General features: G+C 44.1%; 1 protein-coding gene across 2 annotated transcripts in view; it reads left to right on the forward strand.

The window, feature by feature from the left end:
• Positions 1–16910, forward strand: part of si:ch211-159i8.4 (matrix-remodeling-associated protein 5) — a 71242-nt gene extending 54332 nt beyond the window's left edge. For both annotated transcript variants that reach the window (XM_028588868.1, XM_028588869.1), the window contains exons 5-17: positions 2540–2778; positions 3152–3303; positions 4075–7245; positions 7442–7707; positions 8994–9288; positions 9791–9988; positions 10699–11217; positions 11353–11524; positions 11990–12256; positions 12383–12509; positions 13009–13089; positions 13601–14747; positions 15856–16910. In XM_028588868.1, the coding sequence (XP_028444669.1) occupies positions 2540–2778; positions 3152–3303; positions 4075–7245; positions 7442–7707; positions 8994–9288; positions 9791–9988; positions 10699–11217; positions 11353–11524; positions 11990–12256; positions 12383–12509; positions 13009–13089; positions 13601–14747; positions 15856–16409 (7188 nt within the window). In that variant the 3' untranslated portion in view covers positions 16410–16910. The remainder of the gene's footprint in view (positions 1–2539; positions 2779–3151; positions 3304–4074; positions 7246–7441; positions 7708–8993; positions 9289–9790; positions 9989–10698; positions 11218–11352; positions 11525–11989; positions 12257–12382; positions 12510–13008; positions 13090–13600; positions 14748–15855) is intronic.
• Positions 16911–17287: the final 377 nt, after the last annotated feature.

Consider the following 17287-nt stretch of genomic DNA (forward strand, 5'->3'; position numbering starts at 1 on the left):
TGCATGTACAAACAGAGCCAAATCAAATCTCCCCCTACCTAAGCCCCATTTAAGCCAAAAATTAGTGGTGCTTTGATTGCTTAACTAAAAACGCAGTATGTCTTGTTGGCTCCAGATGTGCTGAATCAGAACCTAAATTTGCATTGTAAGGGACTGTTCGGTATTTATGGAATGGACCACCGGAGGAAAATAGGGAAGGGTCATGTCTTTTTATTCTTTGTTGAGGGGAGGGTCGCTGATCGCAGTTACGTGTCAGTTAAACTTCTCATCTCCAATCATATCTATAGAGCTCCAGCCAGCTCACAGCGGGGTCTGGGGAAGGTGGACAGGGCCAGCGACCCCGGCAGGCACCCGCCGGCTGTCACGTGAGACTGTGGAGCTTCTGAACTCCGACACAGTCGGACCAAATTTGCATTTAGCCATCAATTTTCGTAAAACGGCCCATATTTGACCTCTACATAGTTGATTTCTCGCATAAAAAAAATACTCAGAAGTGAATTTAGTAATGAAATAGCAGATGAACAATGTATAAAGTTTCCAGTTGTTGGCCACAACAGCAATCCATGGTTGCACACCAACACACTTACCTTTGAGTTTCTGATTGGGCGGGCCAGCTGTCAATATGGGTTATTACCCAGTGTGCTTTGTTCAATGTTTTATTGTTTTATTTCATGTGAATACTAGTTTACTAGAGGAGTAACTTAGTATTTGAAGTAATGCAGTAATGCAGGAAGTGTGCATTTAGTTTCCATGCTTATTGTGTTTCCACAAAAATGTTAGTGAGTAAATCTACTGAAATGGTCACCATAATAGTGGAGTGTGATGTGTAAGATGAGAAAGCAGAGGTTAAAACATGTATGTTATGGTTGTAAAAAAACGGGAAAATGTACAACCAGTACAGAAGGCATAAAAAAATTGTTGCCTTTTTTCTCTATCCTTTTGGAGGGTCATAGAAAAATGTATTGCTGGCAAAGGGAAGGTCAAGTCCATTTTGACTAAAGATACCAAAACTCCTCCAGTAGCCCCTTAAATAAAAAACAAACAGTCCCTAAACACACTGAATGCATCAGAATTGGATGTGAAGCAGAATCAGTTAGGGTTGGGGTTGAGCATATATAGTATAAAGTATGGACTTACTCTCCGTGACCTCACCCATGTTTCTGAAGAGCCAAAATGAAGCTTAGTGTGGGCGGCTTCGGGTGGCTCCGGTGGTCTCCATCTTGGCAGTGCCTGGCGTTCAAAAATGGGCAAAGAGGTGGAACGTGGATGGAGCTGAGGCGAATGAAGCCTAGAGACCAAAACCATTTTTGTACCATGCCGTAAACATGTTTAATTCTGCTGTAACGTTGGCCATTTTAACATGGGGGTCTATAGGGATTGACTCTCTTTTGGATCCAGCCTCAATTCTGCACTGGCTTTATTTTTCAGCACCGGAAGTAGATGGTTGGGGTTGAGTCATTGGGCCCTAGTTTAACAATCTGAAACGCAAGTATGAAACGCAAAACGCAAGTAGCTTTGTGGGCGGATCTCGGGCGCTGTTGCTATTATAACGGCGGGATAAATGACTCTTGCGCCCGACGCAAATCTAAAATGGGTTGGTCTGAAGTAGCTAGGTGTGGTTTGGGCGTAACGTGCAATAAACCAATTAGAGCATCATCTCACATTCCCTTTAAGAGCAGGCGCGCTTGTTCCATGGCGGATTGCTATTATAACGGCGGATTTGTCTGGCGCACGCCAGCGTGAGCTGTCCGGGATGCGGCAAAGTAATAAATGCCCATCTTGGCCGGGTGGCGATGGTGCTGCGGCCTCTAGGGCGCATCTCCTCAAGTCTGGAGAGGATTGCTGCAGCCATGGAGCGTGGGCCTCTAAACGCACCACCTGCACCTGTTGTGCCCCTTCCTCCTCCCCCCACTCCATCTCCGTGCTATTTTGCAACTGATACAGTTTCAAAATGAAAATCTCACCTAGTGCACTTTTTTTTTTTTAAGTAATCACAATCACTTTATTACAATATCTAACAGAATTAAGAAATCTGAAGGTTCTACATGCTGCCAAACCCACTGAGAAAGTGCTGCCTTCTATCTATAAGCCACTATTAGTTACTTTTAGCTCATTTTATCCTGAGGCAGCCATTTCCAGCAAACAAGCTTAGACAAGTCGGGTGTACCTGTCAAGCATGAGAAGTCAAAGACACAAAAAAAACAAGCAGCTGAATAAAACTTCATCTATCAAGCTAAAGATAACAATATGTTTTAAGGAGTTGGTGAATTTAAAGAGAGCTAGATGGCTGCTGAATATGGACATTCTATTGCTTAAAGCAACACTAGAGAACTTTTCCCGCTTCGGTCCCCCTACAGGTTGTCTCATTGGAACTACAGCTCGTGCTACCCAATCTGGCAAACTTGCATAATGTAATGTAATGGACAATTCCGCTTCCAACATGTAGGGGGACCGAAGCGGGAAAAGTTCTCTAGTGTTGCTTTAATATAGTTTGAATGGTCAATAAATGTCACTATAACTCAACCTTTTTTTTTCCCAGATCTTGAAGTTGAGTTACAATAAGCTCACATTGGTGAACCCTGGTCTGTTGGAGGGCCTTGTTGGTTTGATCCGTCTCCATCTGGACCACAACCTCATTGACTTTATAGAGCCGTACTCCTTCTCTGGCCTGACCTCCCTAAAACTCCTGCAGCTGGAGGGGAACCTTCTCAAAGAGATCCACCCTCATACCTTCATAACGGTGTCACTGCTAGGAAGCTTTTGGACCTCTGGACTCAAGTAAGAAAAGAAAAAAAGACAGGGGATATTTCTCTTATTTTATTTGTTAAATGGGAGGTAAATATATCTTGGAATGAATGTAAAGGATCGATTTTTAAACCACCACCAAGACTTGTTTAAGAGGAAGTTGCTTTGCTTACAGAATTAATGGAGTTTATAGGTCCAACAAGACAGTTCCCTCCTGTTAAAAGACACATATATACCCCAAATTGCTTAAAGGTATAGAGTTGCTATACCTGTACCTCATAGCTTTTGGATATGATAGTATATTTGTTCCGCTGTCTTCTGCATGGTTCATGCATGGATAGGCATCATCCCAGTGTCACCCTGCAGACCCATAGGTGAAGGAACTGATATCATGTTTTTGTCTCAGACACTTACACCTGTCAGACAATCTGTTGGAGCAACTTCCTGCCGTAGCACTGAAGACAGCTCCAAGGCTTGAGCTCCTCTCTCTGCACGGTAACCCCTGGACCTGTGACTGTCAGCTCCACTGGTTAATAGAATGGAGCTCCACACATGAAGGTAAGGATGCATACGTAATTACTCCAATCATATTTTCTCACATTAAAACGCCATTCCCTACTAGGAGTCGTGTTTCTGACCAACAGCAAATATTCACTCTCTTTTAACTCTGTTTTTGGTCATGACCAACTCCTCAATTGTGACTTGTTTCAATGTTATTAATATATGCACAGAAAGAAAAATGTCTCTGGGCTTCAGACGTGTGTTTTTGACCAGAAGCAGAGCATAGTGCTGGCAGAAAATGCCATCCAACCTCTGTATGACATATGAAGGACACAGCTTCTCTCAATAAATTGCCTGTATTTGATCCGCATTCATTGTAGAACATCAATTCAATTGTTTACAATTTCTTTATCCCTCTTTTTCAGTCAATATTTTTCATGACATGTGCTTTTTCTCATTTGTAATTGCTTTGTTACGTTTAACTAGTTCCATATGCCAGCTGTTTGTATCCACACAACCGTTATTATACCACTGTTTTTGGCCTGCTTCATCTGAAAATAGGGGTGCGTGACTGCCAGAAAAAGTGGATGCATACTTTCACTAAACTCAAACTGAAGAGATAAAATTGTACCGGCATTTTTTCAAACCCCTATAATCCCAGATTCATGTTTTATTCTTCACCTTTCCCCCCTTCTTTTCCTTTCTCCCATCTTAATTCATTCCTGACTTTTTTCCTCACAACTGACACTGCCCTCCCCCCTGTTTTCCATCGTTCCTTCTCCTCCTGCGTTTTTTTTATCTCTTCTACTCTCCCCCTCTTTCTCCCAGGCGTAATAAAGTGCAAGAAGGAACGTGGCTCCAATGACACTTGCCCCCTGTGCTCCTCTCCTCAACCCCTGAATGGGAGCCTTTTGCTAGAACAGACTCCAGACAAGCTCACCTGTGAACGGCCATCTCTTCGCTCCACCCTCAAACAGTGGGACAATCCTGTGTGGGCGGAATCTGATGCAGAGCCTGACCTCCCGTACACGCGGGACTTTGAAAAGCCTTTGGGCCATCTGACTTTTGTTCTCTCTGACAGCCATGGAAACAGTGCTCACGTGGCGTGTGACGTGCGACACCCTGGAGACAGTTCACCCATGACTTGGTCAGGAAATCCACATTCACCCGGGGAGTTGTCTGTCAATGTGTCGCTGGTGACTGTCCTGGAGTGTGAGATTGATCGGGAGACGTTGCAAAATCTATGGCAATTGGTCGCATATTACTATGAAAGCCCTGCTATTTTGGAGAGAGGTCAGCAGAGAGGAAATGCAAGTGGAGTAACCTATCAATATGTCCAGGCCGTAAATGAAAATTCCCCATATTTCACTGAATTAAAAGGGTATTTGGTAGCAGAACCCTCGTGGCTGCTTCAACCCAGAGTCACTTTAAGGCTCAACAGACAGCAGACAACAACCAAGAAACTGGTGATGGATTTCACTACTGTAATCACCAAGCAAGTCAACAGCCATAGAGGGACCGGAGATGACAATGACCACACCATGTCCTGGGCTCTAATTCGCAGAGGGACAGCCGGGCGGGTTCAGACTGCTCTTGAGGGTTCAAAGGTTAACTTGAAGTGCAGTGTTGTCACTTCAGATCAGGAGGTGAAGGTGGAGTGGATGCTTCCAGATTTGTCCATTGTGGAAGATGCAACTGATAAAGTTGAAATTTCTGAAAGAGGAGAACTTGTGATTTTGAACACCACACTGTCTGACTCAGGCCTTTACCACTGTATGGTCAGAACCATAGCCGGTGTGGACTTGGTGCCTCTGAGGCTCACCATCAAACAACTCTCACTCAGCCCCACCGCCTTCAATGGTCAGAAAATTGTAGTTGAAAGGGGACACTCCTTTACCCTCCCTTGTGGGGTGACCTCAGTCCTGCCCAGTCAAACTATGTGGTACCTACCTAGAAACCAAATTCTTCTTCCCACGCAACAGACAAGACGGACAGAAGTGATGGAAAATGGGACCTTGTTTGTAAGGAGGTTAACACAAGAAGATGCAGGGGAATATACCTGCCTGACCTCAAATCTGTATGGCGTTGACATGCTATCACACATGGTGGAAGTCACAGGAGAAAAGACTTCTGATCGGTCCAAAGTACAGACTGTGCAAGAGCAGCCGAGCTTGACAATTGGCGTGGAGGAAGGAGAGGGTTCAGGGGGAGATTACCAGGAAATTATACGTCCATTTGCTACACAGTTCCCTAAGAAGGTAGGAACACAACAAAGGAATTCTAATGGCCTTTCAAAAAGGAAAAGAATCAAAGATTTCAAGAGAAAACCCAATACATCTGTGAAGGAGTTAGATCCAAATCGTTGGGCAGAGATATTGGCTAAAGCTAAACCAAGTGTTGCTCTGCCCACAGAGCAGTCACTACCAGAGCCTAGCACTGTAACCGTCCAAACAAGTACTTCCAAACCTACTACTACAGCTGCTTCTACAATAGCTTCTAATGCTAACAACATACCCCTTACTACTACCCCTCCTGGTATTAGTACAGAGCCAAAACATGTCCCCATCGACACAAAAGCTAAGACTGAAGCCTATTCTACAGAGAAGAAAGGGGATAGCTCAGAAACATCTGAAAGTCTGCCACAGGTTTTACAACCACCGCCTACCAGAAGTACAGAACCAACCCCACACAAGGTTGGTGGAATCGTAATAAAAGCAGAAGCTGTCACAGACCCCACTGCTGTTGGAACTCCTCAACCAGTCGATCAGTCAGAAAATAGGCACTCTGGAGAGGGGCGAAGGAACAACAACCTTGTTCCTGGTCAGTCAAACAGGAGAAGGCCACCGTACAGACGTAGAAAACCCCCAGTGAGAGTCCGACCGCACGGACAGCCCTTCTACCATTCATCAAACAAGCCCCAAACAACTCTTCCCCCAACAACCACCACCACCACCACACCAACAACGACCATACCAACAACTACTACTACTACTACTACTACTACTACTACTACGATAACAACACCTGTTCCAACCACAGTGGAAAACCATGAAACCTTATCTGCGGAGTATCAGACTGAGGAAGATGAAGGCGAATACTATGAAGAATATAACTACAAGGACAGTGGTAGTTTGGATGCCAAGGAAGATTTAAACGGTGAAACCCTGCATACCACTCATGATCTCGACAGTAGCCTTACCAATTTTCCATCAGCTAGAGAAAAGGATGTAGGTAGCTCTCCACTTAATCCAAAGACGATTGTCACTCCAAAGATAGATAATACGCCTCATCCAACTGATAGGACTGTTGAAGAGAAGGAGACAGACACTGTAAACCTAAAGCAGTCTGAGAGACAGAGGGTGAAGATAAGAACACAAACTGAAGAAAAGGGCAAAGATAATACAAATCAGTCAGGAGAGCGTGAGAGGGAGGTAACAACAGCAATGGAAAGGCAAGAAACAGACAAAATAGACACAGAAGGCACTGAGAAAGACACAGAAAAATCTGAAAGGAAGTGGGCTACACAGAGCTACAATACGCGGGATAGCATCCGCTTAACCACACAAAGTAGACCAAAACCTAACGCTCAACCTTTACCAGAACAAAATGCACCAACCCAAGCACGCACTTCATCTTCCAAGATCATTACCTCACATTCAACAAGAGGCAGAACAAGAGATGAGGTCACACAGAAAGAGCATAAAGACGTAAACAAGGCAAAAGCAAAGCCTGAGATCCACAGTTTCCCTATAATGGAGCCGGTTCACCCCTGGCTCCATCAGAACAAACAGGCAGGAGGGCAAACTACCACCTCCAGGACGACACAGACAAACCAAGACCGAAATACAGGAAGACAGGGGGAAGTGAATCCAGGCAGACATTCCCAACTTCCCAGAGTCCCCCCGACCTCCCACTGGACTTCACACCATCATCACCATCAATACTACCCCCTCTACCCTTCCTGGCCAAGTCAAAGGGCATTTCCTTATCCAAGGCAAGGTAAATACAGCTGCTGTGTAAAAATTTGTTTTTGAAATTAGAGTGTGATGACCAAACGTGACCGATAAAAAAGTTTCAGAGATAAAGGATAAAAAACGATGATTTTATGGACTTGCCAATATACTCAAAAAGGCAATATTATGTTGGCTTAATCCTGTTTGGAATGCATGGATGTATATTTGCTCTCTGGTCCTAGGTCCTGGGTCCCACCCTGTGCCCACACACAGACCCTGGCCTCTCCCCCACCCCTGGGCTCAAAGCCCGGTTGTCACCAACCGACCAGAGATCACAGCTGAAACGGTGAAGCCCACACCTACAGTTTCTGGAACAACAGGGAACTCCAAAGTTACACTCTCTAATCCCTATTTGTCACATCACCATCACCTTCAAAATCATGTGGATGGCAGGACCCAAACTAGAGACAAACTGTTTCTATCAAGGCTGAGGAACAGATACAGACAGGTATGGGGACAGGTGGTTTTGCGGATGTGCAGAATGCCATCATTATTATTGTGTATCTAAATGCTCATGAAGTGAGTAAGCAACATGTGTTGCTTACTCATGTTACATATGTTTACTCTTGGGGTCTACTAGAATAGGTTTACATGCTTTGATGTTCAAAAAACATGTTTTTCATACTGCCCATTGCTGCAGCTCTGCCTAAAACACAATAGGCTCGTTCGAGATGAGCTGCACCTCGCCTTGCCTGTAACGTGGGTGATAGCAGCCGCAGCCGCCGTTTCCAGCAGCCTTCGAGCTAAACAGGAAGTCACAGAAACACTGACATCCTGATAGGTCTGATTCCGATTTAATAAAATGTTATCAGACCCATATATCAGCTTGTACTCCAGTTGTTCTTATTATGAGTAGCTGTCAAAATGCTCTAAATGCGATCTGTTGCTGATGTTAATAAACAATAGACTGTAGGTGGTCTGTAATCTGAACGGATTGAGTCTTCTAAACATCGCTATCAGCCACACGTGTTCTGTACAGAAAAAAACCTTTAAATCAGACAAAATCCTTTCAGTTCAAAAACAATAAAAGGTTTATATAAAACATTGTCATGTTGAGTCAATTCTGAACCAATCAGCTGTTGGATCAGCTGAGAGCCAGGCATTTCCCAGCATGGCTTGGGTCCACCTGGGTCTTGCAGTCGGTGGAAAGAAACTGCTCTGCCTGCGTCTCAAACCTGCGGCCGCCTTGATCTCGTGAGGTTATCGTTGCCCACGTGTGCATGACGTCAGAGCAAGTCGGGATCAAGTCGGACACAAATCTACCAAGCATGCATTAGGCGGCGATTGCTGGTGATCGATTCTGCGCAGGCCTGGCTCATCTCGAACGAGCCTTCTGTCTGAACTCTTCCCGAAAAGCCCAGTATGCTCTGATTGGTCAGCTGACCCACTCTGTTGTGATTGGTCAACCAAATTCAAACAAGCCACTGGACGGGCTGTGCTTGCTCAGGCAGCACCTACTGACAGCACATATGAAAAACTGGACTGGCTTTCTCAATCTGTGACATCACTAGTTGAGGAATTTCAAACAGGAATGTAGGCGAAGCGTTTTTAGGTAGTTGAGAGACGGTGCTGTCTGTGGGAGGGAAAGCTCCATTTGGAGTGAAATGTGTTTTTGTACTTTATACCTTCAAGTATTACATACACACAAAAATAACACACTAAAAGTAGGGGAAAATTCAAATAAGCATAATAGGGAGTCTTTAATACTACTAATATCATTTTGATTTTTTCCAGGCGCAGCTTGATCGCATTGCTCAGTTAGGGAGGATGGTGACACCCAAACCTCGCACTAGCTACCACAATCCTCCATCTCCCGTCACACCTAAACCCAACCCTCCATCTCCACATAGACCCTACATCCCCAGACCAGCAGCACCCACTGCTTTCTACACTTACACCCTGCAATCACCGAACCTTGCTAAACCTTCATCATCATCATCATCATCCTTCTCTGGTTTCATCACGACCCCTCGTCCTCACCACCCCACCACCCCTGGGGTTCTGCACGGAGGTCGGTGGCCTGTTGGAGGTAGATGTACACACTATTGAAGAGATATGGGCAATCTGGCTATAAAATGAGCAGTATATTTTAATATATTTGAGTCAGTGATCGTGTGTTAGAATAATTATATTATCAAGAATAGACTGAGACCACTGAAGAGATATTAAAGTTCATTTTACTTGAGAACCCGACAAGGAGGCAGTCTCCGCACTACAGACAATGACCTAACGAAAAGCTCTCTACAAGTGTAAATGCAATAAATCATGATACTAGAGTTGGTGTCCTCGGTTGTTATCTGGTAAGAGACGAGGACGTCTCCCCTATCTGGTCTGGGAGGGCATGTATGCCCTCAGCAACACACCGTGCTTAGACAAGGACAAGCAATGGCTCCATGTTATTTTGTTTAGAGTATTCAGTATAATATTATTCTATGCAAACAGTTTAATAATAACAATAGGGAAAGTATAGATCATAATTCGCCTAACATAGTGATATTATTTTGTGTTGTTTGAATGTGTCTTTGTATCAGGACGTATCAGCTCTCGGCGACCCACTGCTGCTCCCCCTTTCCCATGGCTGTTGGCAGCAGGAAGTGATGGGCTGAAGCCCCGTATTACCACGGTGACCACAGCTAGTGTGTCAGTGCTGGCGGAGAGTGATGTGTTCCTGCCCTGCAAAGCAACAGGGAATCCTGAACCCAACATCGCATGGACCAAAGTCTCTACAGGTAAGAGGGACAGAGAGGTAAAAAAGGGAAAGACACGGAAGGGATAAGCACATAAAGCTAATAACAGAAAAGGAACATGTAGGAAAATCCCCAGTTGCTTTCAGCTCATTCACCTTACTGGCCCTGGGTCAGACCAGGTCCAAGTCAAGTTTCAAGTCTTTGAGCTAACATCCACATATTTTGCATTTAGTGCTTCTTTTGTTCGGGCCTTGTTGTAAGAAGTTGTTAAAGCCAAAGCTTCTAATGAATGGCACAGCAGCTACCGGTGCGGTCAACATGTTTGTTGTCTTCTCTGACGTATGGCCACACGCAGCAGATACGTTATCTATTACGTGTAACGTAGCTGGGCTATAGGTTACGCGGGGAGGGGAATAACTTTCAGCTCATCAGACGCTTCCTAAAAATAAAGATTGTTCTTGAGTCCGGCATCTCGAGTCCGAGTCAAGTCTAAAGTATTTTGAGGATGAGCCTCAAGTCAAGTCTGAAGTCACTGTGTGTGCAACTTAAGTGCGACTGGATTCAGAGTCCGAACTCGAGTCCCCATCTCTGGGTCAGACCTGCCTGCCGCTGTGTCTATTTTAATGCTGTAACTGGGGACTGCCAGAAACGGACAATTTTCAAATGTGGCATAATTAGTCATGAGAATCAGGATTTGATGAATTGAAATATCTCACACTATTGTCTCTTTACCCTTTCTGTTCCCCTCTCAGGTGCCACCATCCCAGCCAACACCAAGCATGGTCCCCGTTTTGAAGTCTTCAAAAACGGAACTTTTGTTATAAAAAACATCCAGCTTCAGGATAGAGGCCAGTACCTGTGCACAGCCCAGAACAGCTTCGGATCAGATCGCATGGTCATCACCTTAGCTGTCCAGACTGAGGCACCCAGGATCCAGCCGCCCAAGTCCACAGATATAGCAGTCTACTTAGGGAAAAGTGTGACTCTTGACTGCTGCGCCTTGGGAAAACCACCTGCCCAAATTTCCTGGATTCTTCCGGACAGGACATTTGTACGCGAAGTCGGGACTGTTCACGCTCCCCTTTCTCCGATGTCTCTGCTTCAAAATGGAACCCTTCATATTCACTCTCTCAATTTCTCCAGCAAAGGGGACTATAAATGTATTGCAAGCAACGCAGCAGGTGCTGATACAATCACTTATCATCTCCATGTGGCAGCTCTGCCTCCAACCATCAGCGAAGAAGCAATGGATACTGTGATCCTTCAGCCAGGTATAGTACAGAACTATAACATCCCTAAACCTTTCCTAAGTTTTTCTCATGAAAAGGCTGGTAAACGAAGACAATAGAGTGTTTGTTTGCAATGTCAGAAATAGTAATCTAACTAATAAAATCCCATTCAACCAGGCAGGAGTGTGTACGTCCACTGCTCTGTGAAGGGCGAACCAGTGCCTGCTCTGAAATGGGCGCTCCCCGCAGGGGTCCATGTTAAGCCATCTCAGTTTCTTGGACGCAGGCTGTTTGTCTTCCCCAACGGGACACTGTATGTGAAGAATGTTTCACCAGCTGATGCCGGGAGGTATGAGATTTGCATTTATTTAAGTCTGTTTTCGTATGATTCAGCCTTTCTGTCTATGCACTGGTCAAATGTCCAGTTGAATATACTGTATATCTAACATTTTAGTTGACTTACCTCCGAATCCAAATGTGTTCTTAATCACTTAAATAATCCTCTCAATTTAGGTTTGATTTCCCTTTGAAGCTTTACGGGTGAGAGTTAGTCCAATGCTTTGGTTTTTGACATAATACAAAACTAATGGCATTCCCATCAGCCTCAGAAAACTGCATACTTGTAATTGGGACCTACCAAATGTACATTTTCAACTTCTGACTTTGAATGGCATGCAGCAATAGCTCAGGCCAGTGGAGGTGTTGTTCACTGCATTTAAAGTCAGAAGTTGTGTACCTTCCTTATCTGGCCGTTTGAAATATTTTTCTCTGACTGTTGATGCGAGCCCTTAAGCTGCTGTCGATCCTTCCACAGGTACGAGTGTTTGGCCGCTAATACTGTGGGCGTTGCCAAAAGAACTGTTCAGCTGGAGGTGAGGGAAGATACCCCTTCCTTCCCCCGCCAGCCTCCTCCCCCTCTTCCCATCCCCCCAACCCACCACCATAGTGTGACATCCCGACAGCACTCTGTCTCCGCTATGTATGGGTCCGCTGTCTACCTCCACTGTCCAGAGTCTACCGGATCCACAAGAGGGACCATCTGGCAGCTACCCTCCAAGACCATCATGGAACATCGATACAGGTAACTTTACTTTTTTGAAATGTAGGAATCAGTACAATACTGGCCATATTATAAATATATTAAAAGGTTTTAATTCCCGTTAAACTTCACTGAGTGCTTTAATCTCAACCTCATTTCTCTCCCCAGTCCAGAGAGACCAATTAAAGTTTTCCGTAATGGGACTCTGAGGATTCTTCAGCTAACAGAGCTAGATGGTGGAAATTATGTGTGTGTCTTTCAGCGGCCCAACGGGGAGGACATGGAGCTTTTCCAGGTATGAACAGGACCAGGGGCGTAGCACAAAATTCTGGGCCCTGTAGAAAGGCATTTTCTATGGGTCCCTCCCCGCATCCACAGCTATTCATTCTAGCATCTTTTTGGGCCCTCCTCACATGAGGGCCCTGGGCATTCAGTCCCCTTTTTCCCCCCAGTCCGATGCCCCTGAACAGGACATATAAGGATTTCAGGCAGGTTCCTTTCGCTGCCAACTCTTTTCCATTAGTCTTCCTTTCATTTCTGGCTAAGGACACTTTTTGTTCATTAAGAATCCCTGCCTAGTTAATAAGTCTCTGTTGTAAAGACGTCTAACATGTCTTTACACCTAAGTTTAAGAATCAAAGATGTGGTCCGTCCTCACAGTCAAGAAAAGGGTTTACATTTTTATGTGTATGGGGTTGCAAAAGCTGTAGCAGCGGATCTCTGTATTGTCCAAGGTTTCACTAAAACTTTTTTTTTTATATATTGGCTCATATTTCTTTATGTATTTGCTTTAGGTGGAGGTGGTAATGACCCCTCCCAGAATCGAACATGTGAGGACCGCACAGACCAGGGTCACCTTTGGAGAAAATTTCCAGGTAGGTTCGAGGCGCTAGCTCAAAGTTTTAAAGTAGGATAGGCTGGGTCAGACATTGTGGGCACCTATTCACATTACCTGTTTTTTCTAGTATATTGTATTTATTTTTCGACATTTTACGTTATAATAAGACATAAGGGTTTGATTTCCCTAGAGCATCTTAAAAGCAGTATTAACAGATTTGTTTGGCCACTCGGGGGCAGTAAACACAACATTAACTCATTAACGCCTTATAAAGTTAATATGGCAAAAGTATTAGCAAATTATGCATCCAGCAGATGCTCTGTTTTGGTTTCCCTGTCAACATCTCAGTCTGCTGTTTGGTGCTGGGCAGTTAGTGTACAATGGGTTTGTCAGAGCTTTTCAATAGATGCTTTTACCTTTCAGCAAAGGTTTAAAAAAAAAAAAAATCGCTGAACGTAATTATTTACTCAGAAATGGGCCTAGATTTATCCTTACACTTATTTTTCTCCCTCTTCCAGTAAGCCTCCATTCTTTGTTTCCTTTTTTAGGTGGACTGTGTTGCAACAGGCCTCCCTGATCCAGAGGTTACTTGGAGTCTCCCAGATGGAACTTTAATCAACAACGCCCTGCAATCGGACGACAGTGGCCATCGCAACCGCCGCTATGTCATTTTTGGCAATGGAACTTTACTTCTCCAGCAAATGGGCAAAAGAGACGAGGGCGACTACACCTGTTATGCCAAGAACAAACTGGGCAAGGACGAAAGAAAAGTGAGCGTCAAAGTGGGACCGAATGCTCCAAAGATTAGATTAAAATCCCAATCACTGGTTACAGTAAAGTTAGGAGGATCAGCTAAGTTGAGTTGTCAGGCAACAGGTGAACCTACACCAAGAATTATGTGGATCTCACCAAGAAATGATGTGATATCAATGTCATCAGACAAATTTCAGATCATGGACGATGGGATGTTAGTGGTGAAAAAAGTAATACTGGCTGACGAAGGGAAATATGCATGTGTGGCACGAAATTCTGCCGGTGACGACGTTAAAAACATGAAACTTGAAGCTGAACTCCAGGAACCCTTTATCAATGGCATGAAAGGGATGAGCACCACAAAGGTTATGGCTGTTTCCTACCAAACAGCGCTCCTGGATTGCAGAGTGGAAGGAAAACCTGAACCAAGAGTCTGGTGGGTTACTCCTTCTGGCCACTCGTTACCAACGCCCTACCTGGGTGGTCGCTTCCAAGTCCACCGGAACGGTAGCTTGGAGCTGAGAGGGGTGAGGAAAACCGATGAAGGGAGGTACATGTGTCTGGCTAAAAACAATCTGGGTGAATCCTCACTTTTAGTTGAGCTAGACGTGGCATCAATAGCCGAGAAACCAAGTTTTGCTGTTCCCAATATTGAAATCTTACCAATAAAGCAAGACGGTGAGGCAATAATCCTGGAGTGCCCTGCTCGCGGCAAGCCGAACCCTGAGTTTACATGGGTTCTACCCAACGGGACGATGCTAACGCCTGGTGTTAGACTCCAACGCTTCACGCATCATCTGGGTAACGGAAATCTACAGATCTCTCAACCTGTTGCAAGTGATAAGGGAGTGTACCGGTGCCTAGCAAAAAATGTGGCAGGACAAGCAGAGAAACGTTATGCGCTGGAAGCGGGCAGAAAGCCACTGATCAGAGGATCTACAGGTATGTTTTTTCATCTCAAATTAATGAAGCAGAAGTCTTCCTAGTTTCGTCAATAAAGAGTCCAAAGGCAATAGTTTGCTCTGTTCCAAATCAGAAGGGTTGGCAAACCTTTTCCCTTGGTTCGGTTTCTTCTCACAGAGAAATACATTCAAATAAAACAGAACGCATCACTAAAAGTCAGGTGAGAACATTCACTCCGCTCATTGACCCCGATGTGTTTTGGGCCAGAGTGAGAAGGTCCTAAAAAGGTCCAGATGAAGGCCCTGTCTTCCCATACATCGATAACAACCAACCGCTCCATAATTCTTTTGTGACTGGACCAAGACCATTTCCTCTAAAAGATCTTGGGGCTCTTCTTTTTTCTGATTTCTGTTTTCAGATCTGCCCAAACTAATTGTACCAATTTATTATATTATGTTGGGTACTGAGACCCGGTGCTAATACAACCGGTGCCTTAACGACCGATCTACCAGACCGAATAGCAACGCGGATTTCGGTGCCACTTAAATGCCTGTGCTTCTTTCCGATGCTCATTAACGGACATTAGAGTCAACCGAAACATCGCTGCACGGGACGCTAGTTAACACTATCAAAGTTATTGTAAAGTACCCTTTTCCCATGCAGCGTTTTTTTTTTGTCGTTTAACAGGAATTTACTGGTGAAATAAGGAAGAGGCTCGATATTTATATAACTATTTGACTGAAATGGTTATCAGAAATAATCTCAGCAATAATTTATTTAAAAAAAGACTAAAATGGTTTGACTAAAACTTGACTAAGATACCTTGAGTTCTCTTTTGACTAAAACTAGACTAAAATGACAAGACTTTTAGTCGACTAAAATTGACTAACAAAAAAAGATGTGAATGACTAAATATGACTAACAAGGACATTTGGCACAAGACTAAATTAAAAATAGGTGACAAAATTAACACTACAAGGGGGGAACCAAACTAGAGTCCAATTTAACCAGACTAAACGCAGGTTTGAAAATATATGAAGAATCAATGGGAAATCTGGCCATATTGCTTTACTTGTATTGGATTTTTTGTTGTATCAATCATTTTTGCAGGAAATTGACTTGCTGTTAATAATTTTTACTTCTCCAGGTGGGATGAAGATCACTTACGGCCTCAATCTCAACTTGCCCTGCACTGTGGATGGCTGGCCGCAGGCATCAATCACTTGGACCCTACCTAATGGTCTTGTTTTGGACAAACCTCAGACAATTGGCCGGATATTTTTTTTTGCCAATGGGACACTCCAACTCAGGCAGGTCGCCACCTTTGACAAAGGAACATACATCTGTAAGGCCTCCAACTCGTTTGGCTCCTCAACACTATCCTACCCTGTTGCAGTGATGGTTTTCCCACCACGTATCACTAATACGCTGACCTCAATTACAAGAGTCAACCGGGGATCACCAGTGAAGTTAAATTGCGTTGCAACTGGTATTCCCAAGCCGGATATTTCATGGACGTTGCCTGGGCGCACAACGCTGGTTCCACATAATCGCTTCACAGTGCAGGGAGGAATTCACATGACAGAGGAGGGCAGTCTGGTCATACAGAACCCTATGCTCATGAACTCTGGCATTTACAAATGCAATGCTAAAAACGCACTCGGAACAGACTTTAAATCTACTTACCTACAAGTGGTCTGAGTGACACTTAAAATGATGCAATTGGGAAAGTGTCACAGCAGAATTAAGGCTGGAAGAGGATTTTTCATGATTTGAATATTCTGCATAATATACTGTAGATGCTCTGGAGAGAGACCTAAAACTGCCTGACTTGAGACACCTTGCAAAGCAGTTTCCACTGAACAATGACATTTTGAAATGTGGACTTCACAGATAGCATTCGCCTTTTGTGATTTTTGAACTACACTTTAATTGTTTTATGGCGCAAATGTTGCAGAAGTCTTGTAATTCTACATTTCGGGCCTTAAAAAGAATTATTACTTGTCAAAGTGCCGTTTTAACTCACTGCTCAAAGCTTTGCCTTTCCAGCCTTACCCTGTAAGTAATTTCACCTTCCCCATACGACAATATAATTTGTAAAACATTTACCTCACACTACAATTTTACTTTAAAGGTACCCTGCCACACGTATTTCATTACTTTGTGGTAATGTCTGAAGTTCTAGCATGGACTCTGTAACATTGTTTGTGGAAAAAATGTCTTGGTTACCTTGTTTCAAGCCATTCTAGCGTGGTATAGAAAGCCTGCAGGAAGACTTTGTGCCAGTTCTCATTAATATTCAACAAGCTAAGCTGCTTGACTCTGATTGGCTAACAGCTAGCCAGTGAGAGCCTGGCTATCAGCATCCTTGACCCAGCACAACAGGGCGAGCTCATGAATAGTAATGAGCTCAGGCAACACCACGTCAGACTGACCAGCTTTTGTACTTGGCCTGATTTCTAAAGGATTTCTCTGCTTATTTCTTTTCAGTAGCTAGAGCTGACAGAAGAGGTAGAAGTTCATTTTCACATTCACGACATAACACAAACACATATGGAGCTAACATATTTCAAAAAATA

Source organism: Perca flavescens, chromosome 10 (genome assembly GCF_004354835.1).
Source record: "Perca flavescens isolate YP-PL-M2 chromosome 10, PFLA_1.0, whole genome shotgun sequence".
Taxonomy (NCBI): Eukaryota; Metazoa; Chordata; class Actinopteri; order Perciformes; family Percidae; genus Perca; species Perca flavescens.